Below are 15,311 nucleotides of genomic sequence, written 5' to 3'. Positions count from 1 at the left end.
ACTTCTGAATTACCCCTTGCTCCTCAGGAAACACAAAATGATTCTAATCTGAGGAAAGTGCAATTAGAAAAATGTCTTAGATTGGGCTGCCCAGAAGCAAACCCTAAAGTAGTGGTTCGTGTGCAAGTAGTTTACTTGAGACATGAAGAAAACACTACAGGAAGTGAGGCAGGAAAAGAAGTCAGCCAATAAAGAATGTTTATTAAGCAAGTCACTACATGGGCTGTTAAACATAATCCTGCTGGGAAAGCCTAAAAGCCACCACAAAACACATGCTTCCGAGTTATCCTACCTGAGGCGTGAGCGAGTCTGAGAAATATTCTTGCACCAAATCTCATGGGTGAGTGGCTGAAGACTGCTCCCGGGGGTGTTAACTCTGGATGTCCAGCCTGCCTCCTGGGAGCAAAGTGGGCATCTGCAGCCAGAGGAAGTCCTCATGCAAAGAGATGCAGTGTTGGCCACTGGAAGTCCAGCTGGTACACGTTAAATTCATAAGGGCTGGGGGCCATGGGCAAGGCACCAAAGAAAAGTTAATTGGCAAGGGGTGAGGTCCTTATCCAACCCCCTCAAAATTATTTAAAACTAACCTATGCTCGATTCACTTCTAAGGACATAGAAAGTTAAAAATGGGCTATCTCATTTTAAATATGCTTATATTCCAATTTTACTGGTCAATAAACAGTTATGTCCTTGGTGAATGACAGGACCTAAATGCTAGATAGTTTCAGCCCATTCTCCTGTCACAGCATAGGTCAGGGTCCATATAAAATAGCTAGTGGGAAGCAGCCGCATGGCACAGGGATATCGGCTCGGTGCTTTGTGACCGCCTGGAGGGGTGGGATAGGGAGGGTGGGAGGGAGGGAGACGCAAGAGGGAAGAGATATGGGAACATATGTATATGTATAACGGATTCACTTTGTTATAAAGCAGAAACTAACACACCATTGTAAAGCAATTATACCCCAATAAAGACGTTAAAACAAACAAACAAACAACGGCTAACGATCCTTTTGATTCAACCCATTTCAGATGACTAGGATAAAGTGTATTAAACAAATAAACAAACAACAGATGTGGTGATTTATTTAGACCTGGCCAGAAAATATGAAGAGCCACCCATCATTTTTTTCTGCTTTCTCTTCATTAGGATTTGAGGCCAGGAGACGTATCTGGCAAGCGGAACCTCTGGGAAAAGCAATCTGTGGACAAGGTCACTTCCCCCACTAAGGTAATCTACCGGAAGATTTGTTTTCCACAGGTTCTCTTCCTGCTGTATCCTGCAGTATGCTGTCCCAGGGTCAGAAAAGAAATAATGCTGATCCACAGAGTCTTGTCTGGGTAACCATCAGTTTCTAAAGACTTGTGTATGGTACCGTGAAAGGCAATGTCACGGAGCCTTCAGCATGGTAGGTTTGTCAGTCATACAAGGTGAATAGTCTAGATCCGTGGGATGGCTCCCAGTAAGACATTCTAGAAACACCATAGTGGTAGGGGTGTTGAAAACAGAAGGCTGTGTGGTATAACCATGGTCTACATTTCCTTACAAGGTCCAGGCTTGGAAATCAGAATTTGCAGATCACCTGGGAAAGAATGTCTGTCTCCTTGAGTAGTTTCAAAGCTGCTTTCTGGAACCATTCTAAGGGGTTACATTGCCAGCAGCCTAGGACTCAAGGCTGATATGGCAAAAAAAATTGAAATAATATTCAAAAGTTAGCAAAATTTGCTACCCTATGAAAACTAATGGCTAAGAATGCTTGGATTTGTCTTTCTTTGGCCTTCTGCTCATCCTTCACAAAGTGGCCTGTGGTCAATATCTAAATGATGCACAAACTAAAAATAGGACCCCTTGTTGTACAAGGAGCTAATTCAACTCCTAATTCCCCATTCAAGTAATAATTCCACTCTTCTCTCTTGGTAGAGGGAAAATTGAAAAGAGAAAAATCAGAGAGCGACAATAAGTAAGATTAGAATAGACTGCTTATGGGCTGATGTAGAGCTCTATACCCAGAAGCACTTTTTAAGCAAACTCAGGACTGAAGAACATCTCAAAGGCAACTGAAGAATCTCTACAACTCACCGAAGGGAGAGAATTGCTTCCTCTTTCCTACTTTCTGTGACGTGCTGATAAGTCTGGTGCAGCTTCCTGAGTGTGTTACATCTTCTCCATTAGTTAAGTTTTCTAAATAACTGCTAAATATATTCAAAGTACCGGTAATAATTTTCACCATTACAAACCACTAAAATGTAATGAGCATCCCCATATGCCTTCTCAACCTACATTATCTCATTTGACTCTCCAATCACCATTATTATTACCCCCATTTAGAGTTAAGGAGAATGAGGCACAGAGATATTAAGTACCTCTCTCAAAGTCACACAGCAAATAAGGAGCAAAGCCTGGATTAAATTCAGGCAGTCTGTTCTGAGCCTGCATTCTTAACCCTTATACATGCTGCTTTTTTTTAGGATTGCATATTCAGCAGTTCTAAAGTTCCTTGTACAATTTTCTTCTGGTGGAATGGAGGGGAATCATTTTGTAGTTGTTTTTTTTTAAACAAAGAATGAACTTGTGTTGGCCTAAGCCATTATGACCCTTCTCGAAACGACCTTTCAGAAATGACAGTCTAAATGTTTATATAGCCTCCTTTCTGAGTAGGGGGGGGTCGGCTGTCCATAGGCCATCATCACAGGTTTAATAGATCCCCTCTGGACAACATTCCTCTGAACCAGGGTTCTAGGAAGTAGAGTAAAGATATGATCTGGAATGGTAGGTCTCAGAGAACACCACTCACATACAACATGAATGGTACTCCCTGGAATTATGCAATAATGTGTGTGGTACAAGGTGGGACGGTGGCAGGGTGAGACTTCATACACATACATACTGCCCCCTCCTCCTTGGTCTATACCACAAAACTCTTTCTATAGTAATAATAATAACATAACCAGCAGGCCCAGAGCTGAGTTTGTGAGGTAGCAAAGTAGGTAGCTCCTTTGGTCCAAAATGTCAGATTCATTAGTATCACGCAGTAATCCCTTTGAAATGAAACTATACAACACGTTTGAAATTGCAGATTCATAACACTTTAACATTTGTGAATACCTCAGCAAGAATTTTTAGCAGCTAGCTGAGGGAAAGAAATGGTGTACAATAAGGCCATTGGTCAGATAAGTTTCAAGGGTAGGGGCATAAGAATAGGAGGTAGGAAATGAAAAAATAGGAGAACACTAAAGATAAGCATAGTCCAGTTTACTATCATGCCTTGATGTGGCTGAGACAGCCATTCAGTCATGCGTGCCTGTCCTGGAACACACATTATAGAGTCCTGGCCCTTGTAGTAAGTAGTGTTTTAAAAAAACCTCCTTGACCCTGAATGCTATGAGCAAGGCTCAAGATCAAGATATGAAAAGGGGAATATAAAGAAGAAAGAAAGAGGAAAGCAAAAAAACCAACAGAAGAAAGGATAGCCTGAAAGAAGAGGAGCATATTTGAATAGAATGCCAAAAATAATCCTCCCTTTCATAGACATTTATTCCTGCCATATTATCTTTTTTTTTTTTAAATTCTGACACAAAATGTCTGGCTGAAACACCATGGCCTGACGACTTAAAGCTCTCTTCTCTTAGCAGGTTTGAGACAGTTCAAGAAAGAACCCAAAGTAGCCGCTCAAGATGCCGGACCAGCTCAGTTGAAGAGGGCTAATTTGCTCTGTTTTATATTTATGTTGATTTACTAAATTGGGTTCATTTCCTTTTGTTTTGTTTTTCATTATCCCAGTAAACCCATGTATATTATCACTATATTTAATAATCACGGTCTAGAGATGTTCATGGTAAAAGTATTGCCTTTGCACAGGAGCCTGTTTCTAAAGAAACCCATGCTGTGAAATAGAGACTTTTCTACTGATCATCATAACTCTGTGTCTGAACAGTGATATTAACCACATCGGAAGTCAACAACAGGGGATTCAAGTTGAAAATTGCCTGAGGAATGTGTGCAGTATCCAGAAAAATGAACCATAGTGTTTTTTTTTTGTTTTTTAAATACAGAAATCATGTTGTTTCTGCACTTTAGAATAAAGCATGGAAGAAATTATCTTAGTAGGCAATTATAACACTTTGTGAAAGTCACCCATTTCAGATTTTAGATACTACAATAATGATTGTCTTTAAAAAAAAAAAAAGATGTACTTAAGGTAATACCTTAAGGTATTACTTTTTTCATGCTGATGAATATCTAAATTGGATTTTGATGTTAGCTGACAGTGGTACTGATTTCTTTAGGTTGGTTGCTTTGTGGATTTCTTTGGTAGTGATAGTGAACCACATTTTAGATGACGTGATCATGTATGTATGTGCATACACATATACAAACACACTAATGGTAGAAGGCTTTTTTATGTGCTAGGCTATTATATTTAGCAGTATGTCCCTGTAACTAGCCAATATCACTGCTTTTTAAAAATTAAAAATCACAATATTATATTAATATTTCATATTTGCCAATAGAAACATGGCAGAATAGGTATCGATATGTTTCCAATGCCCAATAACCTATAAGAAAGAGATTAGAAGTGTCAAAATGAATTGACACTTTCTATAAAGCATAGTATTTAGTTTATAATTAAAAGCAGTCTTGAAGTCCAGTGTGAATCGTGCTAAATCTCAAAGCTTGCTCCAAACTTCATTCTTAAGTATCAAGTTCACAATCGGTTGGCTTAGATGATGTCTGAGGTCTCTTCCTTCTCTAAAATTTAAAGACGAGAATTTTAGTGGCAAAGTTGTACAGATTGGAATTCCATGAATAGGTGTACTACCACCAACTTTGGGTAATCTCTGGAAGCAGAAAAGTAAGCAAAAGCCAATATTTAGGAGTCATGACAGTACTTCCATCTTTAACATACTGAAACATCTTTTTAGTTAAACTTTTCTACCTTTATTAGTCATTGGCACTTGCCATAAGTTGGTAATGTGTTGAACTTTCAAAAAATATATGTAATTTTTATTAGTTTTACCTTTTTCCCTAAGAGTCTATCAACTCGTCATTTGTACACACCCAATCCAGGTATCAGATCTTATTTTAGCTAATAAGCGTTCATCTATTCTTCACAATAGATGATAAAAGAGTACTCCAGTGTCTTGGCAATATGTTCTAGCATAGAGATATACATATAGTGTAGTGCTATAAACGTATACCTCATGACTTACCAAAATTGTCTTAGTCTCAATTCCTACCACAATGAGGGAGCCTCCCAAATGACTCTTTTCTAATCCACAGTGTTCCCCTGGGAGAGCCAGCCAGGGTAGGGCTGGCATGAGGAGTGACCAGTGCCTTCCAAAGTCCATTTTCCTCATAAATCAGTAGAGTTGTTGAATCCTCTAGCTTTTAGCACATCTGGGCCAAAGAAAGTAAAGCCAGCAATATTGCATAAGTCACCCATCCATGACAGAGTAGACATGAGTCTATGGTAAGATGAACCAGAATTCACATGCAGTGCCTGAGTTGGCATTGACTCCCAGCATTCGAGTGAAATGGATCAAAGTTTGAATTAAGGCCTATGGCGAGATAACATTTCTTTGTTGTACTCTTGAATAAGAGCCTCTCCTGATCACTATTTTATGTTTTTTTCTAGAAAGTCTAAATTTAAGAAGAGAATATATCGATCGATCCTGACTTTTATTCCAATATTTGGATGGAATAAGCTTTAGGGTTAGAATTTTGTTCAGTTTGGATTTAATTTCTTGAAAAATTCCTTGTTTACTTGTTTGATTACAATTCTCTCTGTTATCTTTTTAAGAAGTAAAACTGCAAGGTGACTAGCATGTTCTGTGAATCTGCCATTCCTAAAGATTTTATAAACACGATATTTTTCACTGATAATTGATCGCTGCAATAAATATATATTGTGAAAATGCATCCACAATAAATGGAATTCCTCCAAATGTCTTTGCCTCACTTATTTTTATGTACTATATTGATTACAAGAGTTCTATCTGATGTAATAAAGATGATGGTATAGCAAAATTCATATTTCAGATTGAGTCTTGGTTTCATTCTTTAAAGAGGAAAGCCATTTCATATTTTTAAATACTTATTACAGGCAATTTTCCAACAAAATATTAAAAATTGCTCTGGTAGGGACTCCCCTGGTGGCGCAGTGGTTAAGAATCCGCCTGCCAATGCAGGGGACACGGGTTCGAGCCCTGGTCCAGGAAGATCCCACATGCCGCGAGGCAACTAAGCCTGTGTGCCACAGCTACTGAGTCTGCGCTCTAGAGCCCGCGAGCCACAACTACTGAGCCCATGCGCCACAACTACTGAAGCCCACGCACCTAGAGCCCGTGCTCCACAACAAGAGAAGCCACTGCAATGAGAAGCCCGTGCACCGCAACGAAGAGTAGCCCCCGCTTGCCGCAACTAGAGAAAGCCCGCGCGCAGCAGCGAAGACCCAACGCAACCAAAAATAAATAAATTTATTAAAAAATAAAAATTGCTCTGGTAGAGACAACTGATCAAACATATATAGAAAAGGTTGAAAAGGGGGATTGAAAACCTTCTTCAAAAAAACACATTATCAAATGTTCCTTCATCCTCCTTCTCATTCCCAGTGTAGTCACATGTCACCCCTCTGGCACCTACTTTGGCAGTACTGTTTTCCCAAAGGCATTGTCTTTTACAGTAGAAATACCCATTTAATATATACTGTTTGTTTGTAGAATAGTTACTATTTGCAAGGCACTGGCGATTACCTTTAAATCCAAAGATATTTTTTCATAGTATTTTTTTTTAATATTTATGTGGCTGCGCCAGGTTTTAGATGCGGCATGTGGGATCTTTAGTTGCGGCATGCAGGCTCTTTTACTTACGGCATGCGGGCTCTTAGTTGAGGCATGCGGGATCTAGTTCCCTGACCAGGGATCAAACCCGGTCCCCCTGCACTGGGAGTGTGGAGTGTTAACCACTAGACCACCAGGGAAGTCCCAGTAATTTTATATATTTATGTAGCACTACTTGAAATCTGAGGCTTTTCTCACAAAGGTTTTAAATTGTGAGTCGGGAGGCCCTGAACAGTCCGCTAAATCTTGTTCATAAAATTGACGAGTTAACAAAATTACGGTAACTTAAAAAACACCGTATGATGTTATGGAAAAACGCGAACGAACTTTTTGGCCAACCCAATAATTAATACTTTTGACTTCTACATTCTAACAAGAAGGGGTCTAAGTTTAGACAATGTTATCATCAAAGTCAATCACAAAATTAAGTAATGAAAATAATGCAATCTGTAGTACTAATACCAAACTGATAGGATTAGGGCTGGATGAACATTAAGCTTGTGTGTCTTCAGGGTTTGAGCTCAAAGATGTGACAGTCTTCTGTGTGATGTAGAAACTGGTCTGTATTGTAGGGTTTTTTTCCTACTCTTGCTTGCATGTGTGCTCCAAATGGAAGGATGGTTAAGAAATGAAAATCTCATGACCCTAAATACGTGTTCTTCCACGGGAGTGAGGAGATGGCCTAACAAGGTCTTTATCTGAGTGCTGTGTCTATTTGTATTCAAGCTTATTAATCATGTTGTCCAAACATTCTATATCATTACTGGATTTTTTTTGTTCCTTTGTTCTAGCTGTTACTGAATTGGAAATGTGAAAATCTCCCTCTATAATTATGGATTTGTCTGTTTCTCCTTGTAATTCTGTTAAATTTGCTTTCATATTTAAAGTCATGTTTTTGGTGCATACACCAAAATCTAGAATCATTTTATCTTCCAAGTGAATTGAATATTTTTAATATTATGAAGTGACCCTCTATTTGTAACAAAGATTTTTGCCTTAAAGTTTATTTTTTCTGTTCTTAACATTGCTACCATGGCTTTCTTTTGGTTAGCACTTGTATGATATAACTTTACTTTCCCCTTTTACTTTCAATCTGTGTGTGTGTGTGTGTGTGTGTGTGTGTGTGTGTGTGTGTGTGTGTACTTGTATATATAACTTTCTCCACCCCTTCACTTTCAACCTTTGTATATCTTTAGTTTTAGATGCATGTCCATTTAGACTAGAGTCCATGGATAAATGCAATGGCTATTAGCTTTGCCTTCCTAATGAGAAAAGTGTTTGCCAAAATCAACATTACTATTTCAGTAAAACATTTATTTTCTACAAACTACCTTTGCCAAGTACTAACATAAGCAAATGCTGGAAGAAAAGTAAATGGAAACAGAAATTTGGATCCTTATGCAAACCAAATTAATTATGAGGTAGTAAATAAAGAATCAAAGATTCTAACCTCTGTTCTCCCTAATTCCTCACAAGAGATTGCTATTTCCGAGGAGCATGTCTTGAAGAAAGCCCCTTGTCAGGTGGCAGGTTGGGGCCACCATGCTCCTCTTGAAGCACACGGACAAGGACCAATAACAGCCCTGGAGACCAACGATGCAGACTGCAATCTGGCCCAGTTAAGGAGATATCTGCCTTTTTCCCCCCAGCCCTTACTCCTCCTAACACAACAAGGAACTAGCACGCAGAAGAAATAGGGGATGAATGTAAATAGCAAAACACCAATTCCCTCCCACTTCCTCAGTCACCAGAGCTAGGGACAGATCTAGGGGGTAATGAGGAGGAGGGCATTGAATCAGGTTTGAAATTGAAGTTTAAAGTGTACTTAATACCAAATACCAGAACGAAGTCTTAAATATGAAAATGAAAGGAAGTGGCTGGAAAGTTGTGGGATCTGGCCAACACGTCCTTAGTGAGAAGGGGGATTTCACTGTTGCACAGTTCAGGTGCACTTACTGGTGGCAGTGGGGGGCGGGTACCATTTCATGTTTTTTATCATGAAACTTCACCCTGAGCCTGGGAGCCAACTTTCTCTTTTGAGGTGATTTATCCTATCTGTTCATTGTTGAACAGGCTGGGGGCATTCTTACGACCTCATTTCCAAGTGTTCAGAAGAATACTACTTCACTATAGTCCCCAAATTTAGACATAGTACATAAACTAACAGTGTAAGAATTCTGCCAGTGATAGAGGGATCAGGAAAGACTTCACGTAGGGGATGGCCTTTGAGCTAAGTCTTGGTTAGTTGACTGGCTGGGACAGATCTTAAGATCTGGAAACTGTTGGGAGTGGTTTGGCCCTACACTGGAACATCCTAGACCCTGACAGTCTGAGGAAGGCCTGACGGGTACTAGATGACCCCAAGGCTCCCAGGATCCAGTATGGCTTCCTCAGCCAAATTATGACAAGGCCTCTACAGCCACATAACCACTAACTTCTGTGATGTCATAAATAACTTTGACTTCCCTAGTCACCTCATATGCTCATGTAAGCCTCTGCTCAACAAATTCAAAATGATATAATCACACAAAATAAATCACATTCCTAACGCAATTTACATTTGGCCATGTTGCTAACATGACCTTTTTCCTCCTGATTCCCACACCAATAATTGTGCCTTTTGGAGTACTGTTTTGGTTTTTCTTTTCCTCTTTTCTTACTCTTACTATATTGCCTTTTATACTGCAGGCTTAGAGGTGATGAATGCATCAAAAAATTGGAGGAGGAAAGGTTGCTGCACAGGCAAAGCTGGCTTCCCAGGAAGCAGAAGCTGGCTCCATAAGGAGTATGTCCCATAACCTTCTCTGATAAGATCAGAGAAAAGGAGAACAAAAACTCAGACCAACATCAAAGTCCCTGGTTGAAGTTTACTGCAGGTCTTCCTTCCACTTGCACTTAAAGGCAAAGAATTTATTTCCACTATATTCTACTGTCTAGAATAGGAGAGTAAGTTTAAAAAAAAAAAAGTTAAAAAGGAACAGGTGCTTAAGAAAATCATTTTAAATTTATCTGGGGAAGAAAGAGGTCCTAATGAAATCTCTTTTCTTAAAATGTACTGACTCCAGCTAAGCTTCAACGAAACAGTACTGCCTAGTATAATTCATAACATGATTTTCTCTCAGAGCCTTTGTACTTGCTGTTTCCCCTGCCTGCCAAGGTCTTCCTCTAGGCATCCACGTGGCTCATCCCTTTACTTGCTTCAGGTCTCTGCTCAAAAGCCTGGTCAGAGAGACTTTCCTGGACACTCCATCAAGAGAGCCACCCCTACCAAGGCCCACCCACTAGAGCACTCTATGCTCTTTATTTTTCCCTTATTTCTCGCCACAGCAATTTTCATCACCTGAGTGCTTTTTTCAAGTATTGGTCTTTCTTCTCTCAGTAGTACATAACCTCCACAAGGAATGTCCATTTTATTACACTGGGAACAGTCCCTGGCAATTAGTAGGCATTGAATAAATATTTGTTGAATTAATGAAAGAGTGAATAAATACAATTTTCAAAGGTTTTTTTGAATTCCTATTTTTATCATGCACTAATTTTTCTCTGTAGGATTACTTGAAATATGATCATGTAAATATTTGGACTAAAAATCTTGAGATTTAAGTCCCAGCTCTGCCATTAATTTCTTGTGTAACCTGGTTAGATCATTTCTTGGAGTTTCACCTTGTGTGTCTGACACTATGGCTTGCAATCATGACTCTAAAATCCAACAGAAAAATAGATTCCGTATGTAAAAATTCTCTATGCATGTCACCTTTAGTAACATATGTATTACATAAAACAAGGTACAATTATAAAGGGTAATTGATTTTCAAGAAAGTGTGATCTAATACCTGCTCTATTTCTTTTTCTGGAAGGTCCAATCTTCTAAATCACTGACCTCAAAGAACATGTTACTTTTTGGAAACTAACAAAATTTAAGCAGAGGCTATTAACCTCATGTTTAAGCTATTGCTTTGCCCTTTATTTTACTTTTCCATTATCTCCATTTCTACAGTATTACAAATCTCATGACACATAATGCCTCCTGCAGGCACTAAACATTTAAAGACTTATTTTTAGGTCTACTTGGAAAAGCATTCTAAATAAATTATCCACTAAGCTACAGACCAGGGGGAAATCAAGGTGGGATGTACAGGAATAATGGCTAAATCTGTTATGGAAAGATCATATTTAATTAGATGAGACAATACATGTAAAGTGATTTGCATAGTGTCCCCGAAGATGTTCTTGATACGTTAGCTAACGATTATTATACTTAAAGAATCTCTGAGCTAATAATAATCTTGCAAGCTCACCCAAGAAAATCTAGGACTCTTCCATCAAATATTTAAAAAGTCTCTTTTTCCGAATCCAATAAAGATCATTAGTCACACAACCGTGCAAAACGCAACTCGGTGTGGATACAACTGAAGATCAACAAAGCAAAAGTCTTAACCAGTCTGCCCTAGTGTCTGCTCGAAGAAGGGACACATATGGCAAACAACCGATGTGCAGAACCGTAGGGACAAATAGCTGCCCTGCCTCCACCCCTAAAATTTCCCGCCAGCCCCCTGCTCTCTACCTTCCCGCCCCTCGGGATGCCCTTTGACGCCCACTCCTCTGCTGCTAGTCAGCCACATCCTCCGAGCTTTTCCTTTCCTTCAGCCGAAATCCCGCGTAGCTGACCCGTCTGAGGTCTCGCGAGGTTGAGCCGGTTGCCCTGGTAACGAGTGCTGCGCTACGTGATGAAGGGCGTGGCTAGGGCTGCTAAACGGCAGCGGCAGCGTTCTTTCCAGTCGCTGGGCTGTAGGTATCACGGGCAGAACGGCTGCTCCCGGCGCACGGAAGGGACTACTGGCCTGACCGTGGGACTCGAGGCGAGAGTGAGGAGGCCGAGGCGGGACAGTGAAGTGCAGAGAGGGAAAGTCCCTGCGCGAAACGAGCGCGCCCAGAAAAGGCGCCCCTCCCTGCACTGCCGTGTCGCCGAGTGTGGGAGGAAAACTTCGCCACCAGGAATTGTGGCTTCATCGTCCTTCCCGCCAAGAAGGGAAGTCATCGTTCCTGCGCCGAGACTGCCGCGGCGCCGCTGGGCGAGGCCGCGCCTGCTGTGGCCTCTCTCGCTTCTGACGTGGAAGGTGCGCACGGAGCGCTTATTGGATCCATCTGTGTGTGTGCCTTTCCTGAAGCTCAGGTTTTACTCCGCAGTAGGTCAGCACGTTGGTGCGCCTCATACGCTCACGTAAGGAAACAGAATCAAGATTTATGCCAGTCCAGTTTTCCAAATTCGGAGTTGTGATCCCCAGACGGAAACTTCAGTCTCTTACTACTGAAGGTGTCACCCGTAAGACAGACTTCTCTGTGGCATTCGTAAAGTTATTCGCTATGGAGCTTGGGCTGTATTGTTTGTGGTCCACGCTCGAAAACCCACTTTTTGTAGAGAGGAGCATAAACTAGTAGATTCGAAATTAGTAAATTCCTTTGGTCTCTCAAAAATAGTAGACTCTTGACAAGGAATTTCTATTATTTCATTGTCTTAATTACCACTTAAGAGGTCATTGTCGATACAACCTTCTGATAACTATTGAAGTAAGTTAACTATTCCAGTAAGACTAATATGATCGAATATTAGAACAGAGACAGTCTACAGAATATTAACCAAAATATAGAGGAAAAAACCTACCGTCATTTGAACTTTTGGTCAAATGAAAACTAAGCCGAAAAAAAAATTAACTGTATTGCTACAACTCACTACCTGAGTAAGTAACTGTAATTTTTCTCTGATGCATGAGCTTTTCAGTGCGTCAGAATCATTCTGAACTCGCTATCGCTGTGTGGCATTTAACTGTAAGTCTAGGATTTGGTTATGTACCCTGGAAATTCCTTTTTCAATTGAATTATTTACGTGATTTGTCTTATTCTGACTTGTCTCTATCTGATAAAAATGGAGAATTTCTTCAAATCTTTGAAATTAAAGGTTTAATTAGCTGTGTCTTAATTTTAGAGAAGCCTGTTGTCACTGTTAATTAAATAAAATTGAATATATTTGGGGGTACACGTTTAGTGTGTACTTAAAAAGAAAACTGTCAAGTAAGTTCCTTACAAATTGTTTTACAGCCTACCTACATAATAAATTTCGAGCCAAATATTGGAAGAGATGTCAGAAGATTCAGAAAAGGAAGACTCTTCAGACAGAACAATCAGTGAAGATGAATCAGTATGTTTTTCTCAACTTAATCCTACTTAGAAATAAAACTTGTTATAAAATATAAATTCCCAGTAAAAATACTATAAATTCAGTTGGCTGTAAAAATCCGTTGGGTATTTAAATCACTTTTCACTGAAGTTGGGAAATAAATTGATTGAAAGCAAAGCTATTAATGTGTGCAGTATGCCCTATCTAGAAAGAGAATTATTGATTTCGGGTTTTTTTTGAGAAAATATTTCAGCTGAGATTCTTCTGAGTTTTATTTAAATGTTTGTAATAATAATTATTAGGGTTTTATTTTTATAATTCATGTCCACTTATTTTCTTATATGTACTAATTCTATGTTACATTATAATGTGTATCATAATAGTGAAACCTATTTCTAAACCTACTGTGTGTCACCATCATAGGTTTCATGTGGCACTGTTGTAACAAAGGAAAGTACATGGAGGAAGAAGGGGGTAGTGGAGAAACAAAATGCAGTAGTTACAAATATTTTGTCTGGTCCCAGCACATATTTCTAAGAAATTTCCTTCACATTTTAGTAAAGTATAAATTATCTATAATTTATTTATTTATTTATTTTTGGCTGCATTCCTTGCTGCGCGCACGCGGGCTTTCTCTAGTTGCGGCGAGCGTGGGCTACTCTTCGTTGCGGTGCGCGGGCTTCTCATTGCGGTGGCTTCTCTTTGCCGGGGAGCACAGGCTCTAGGTGCGAGGGCTTCAGTAGTTGTGGCACTCGGGCTGAGTGGTTGTGGCTCGCGGCCTCTGGAGTGCAGGCGCAGTAGTTGTGGCGCACAAGCTTAGTTGCTCCGCGGCATGTGGGATCTTCCCAGACCAGGGCTCAAATCCGTGTCCCCTGCATTGGCAGGCGGATTCTTCACCACTGAGTCACTAGGGAAGTCCCGGCAATGGCTTTCTGTGTTTCTTTTTTCTTCTGTTTTTGGTTAATTTTAGTTGTAATTTAACCTGTTTTGCCAGGTTTACCAAGAATCTTTAAACTGTTCCTTCTCTATAATCATTAATATGACCTTACCTTGTGGAAGAAGAGAAATGAAAGATGAAAACTTTGTTTCAGGATATTTGAAGTGTTGGGTGCTTTGAGACCAATAGCCAATAATAACCTTGAATTTTTTCATTTATTAAAGATTAAAGACACACTCAATTCTAAGTACTAAGGTAGATGTAAAAAATTTCTGGATTGGGAAACTGCTGGTTTTTAAAAGATAACTAATTTAAAACTCTCTTGTTTTAGGATGAGGATACCTTTATGAAGTTTGTAAATGAAGACATCCATCAGTGTGCACTTTTAACAGGTTTGAGATTATTCATATATTCCCCCTTCTCTTTCTGATAATACCTTAAGTGGATGAAAAATGAGAGAGCGCTAGGAAAAAAATGTCAGTGAATAATATAGGGAATTATTATTCTGTTATTGGTAAGGAGATATGTATTTACTTTTATAAGAGTATTTTGGACTTCAAACTTTTTTTTTAATTGAAGTATAGGTGATTTACACTATTCTGTTAGTTTCAGGTATACAGAAAAGTGACTCAGTTGTATATATATATATTTCAGATAATTTCCCATTATAGGTTATTTCAAGATAACATAATTCCCTGTTCTATTCAGTAAATTCTTGTTCTTATCTATTTTATATGTAGTAGATTGTTAATCCCGTACTCCTAATTTATCCCTCCCCCTTCCTTTCCCCTCTGATAACTGTTTGTTTTCTGTGTCTGTGAGTCTGTTTCTGTTTTGTATATAGATTCATTTGTATTATTTTTTAGATTCTATATATAAGTGATATAATATTTGTCTTCCTCTGTCTAACTTATTTCACTAAGTATAATACTCTCGAGGTCCATCTATGTTGTTGCAAATGGCAATATTTCATTCTTTTTTATGGCTGAGTAATATTCCATTATATATATATACGAACACACACACCACATCTTCTTAAGCCAGTCATCTGTTGATAGGCATATGGGTTGCTTCCATGTCTCGGCTATTGTAAATACTGCTGCTATGAACATTATGAACCCATGTCCCCTGCATCGGCAGGCGGACTTTCAACCACTGCGCCACCAGGGAAGCCCTGGGGTGTATGTATCTTTTTAAATTAGAGTTTTAGTTATTTCTGGATATATACCCAGGAATGGGATTGCTGGATCATATGGTAGCTCTACTTTTAGCTTTTTAAGGAACCTCCATATTGTTTTCCATAGTGGCTGCACCAATTTACGTTTCCACCAACAGTGTAGGAGGGTTCCCTTCTCTCCACAC

General features: G+C 39.4%; 2 protein-coding genes across 11 annotated transcripts in view; both read left to right on the top strand.

Annotated features, from left to right (window-relative positions):
* Positions 1 to 5,943, top strand: part of CALD1 (caldesmon 1) — a 180,721-nt gene extending 174,778 nt beyond the window's left edge. For 8 of the 10 annotated variants that reach the window (XM_024737948.1, XM_024737938.1, XM_024737939.1 and 5 more), the window contains 2 exons: positions 1,148 to 1,228; positions 3,628 to 5,943. In XM_024737948.1, the coding sequence (XP_024593716.1) occupies positions 1,148 to 1,228; positions 3,628 to 3,636 (90 nt within the window). In that variant the 3' untranslated portion in view covers positions 3,637 to 5,943. The remainder of the gene's footprint in view (positions 1 to 1,147; positions 1,229 to 3,627) is intronic. The other 2 variants (XM_024737943.1, XM_024737947.1) reach the window with 1 other exon arrangement.
* A 5,651-nt stretch (positions 5,944 to 11,594) lies between these two features.
* AGBL3 (AGBL carboxypeptidase 3) overlaps positions 11,595 to 15,311 on the top strand; it is a 91,737-nt gene continuing 88,020 nt past the window's right edge. Inside the window, 3 exon segments of the mRNA XM_024737929.1 lie at positions 11,595 to 12,058; positions 12,934 to 13,033; positions 14,281 to 14,341. Of these exon segments, the coding sequence (XP_024593697.1) occupies positions 12,974 to 13,033; positions 14,281 to 14,341 (121 nt within the window). The 5' untranslated portion in view covers positions 11,595 to 12,058; positions 12,934 to 12,973.

The sequence above is a fragment of the Neophocaena asiaeorientalis genome, unplaced genomic scaffold (genome assembly GCF_003031525.2).
Source record: "Neophocaena asiaeorientalis asiaeorientalis breed wild unplaced genomic scaffold, Neophocaena_asiaeorientalis_V1.1 scaffold364, whole genome shotgun sequence".
Classification (NCBI taxonomy): domain Eukaryota; kingdom Metazoa; phylum Chordata; class Mammalia; order Artiodactyla; family Phocoenidae; genus Neophocaena; species Neophocaena asiaeorientalis.
The sequence above is the reverse complement of the archived record's forward strand: the minus strand, read 5'-3'. Positions and strand labels throughout refer to the sequence as shown.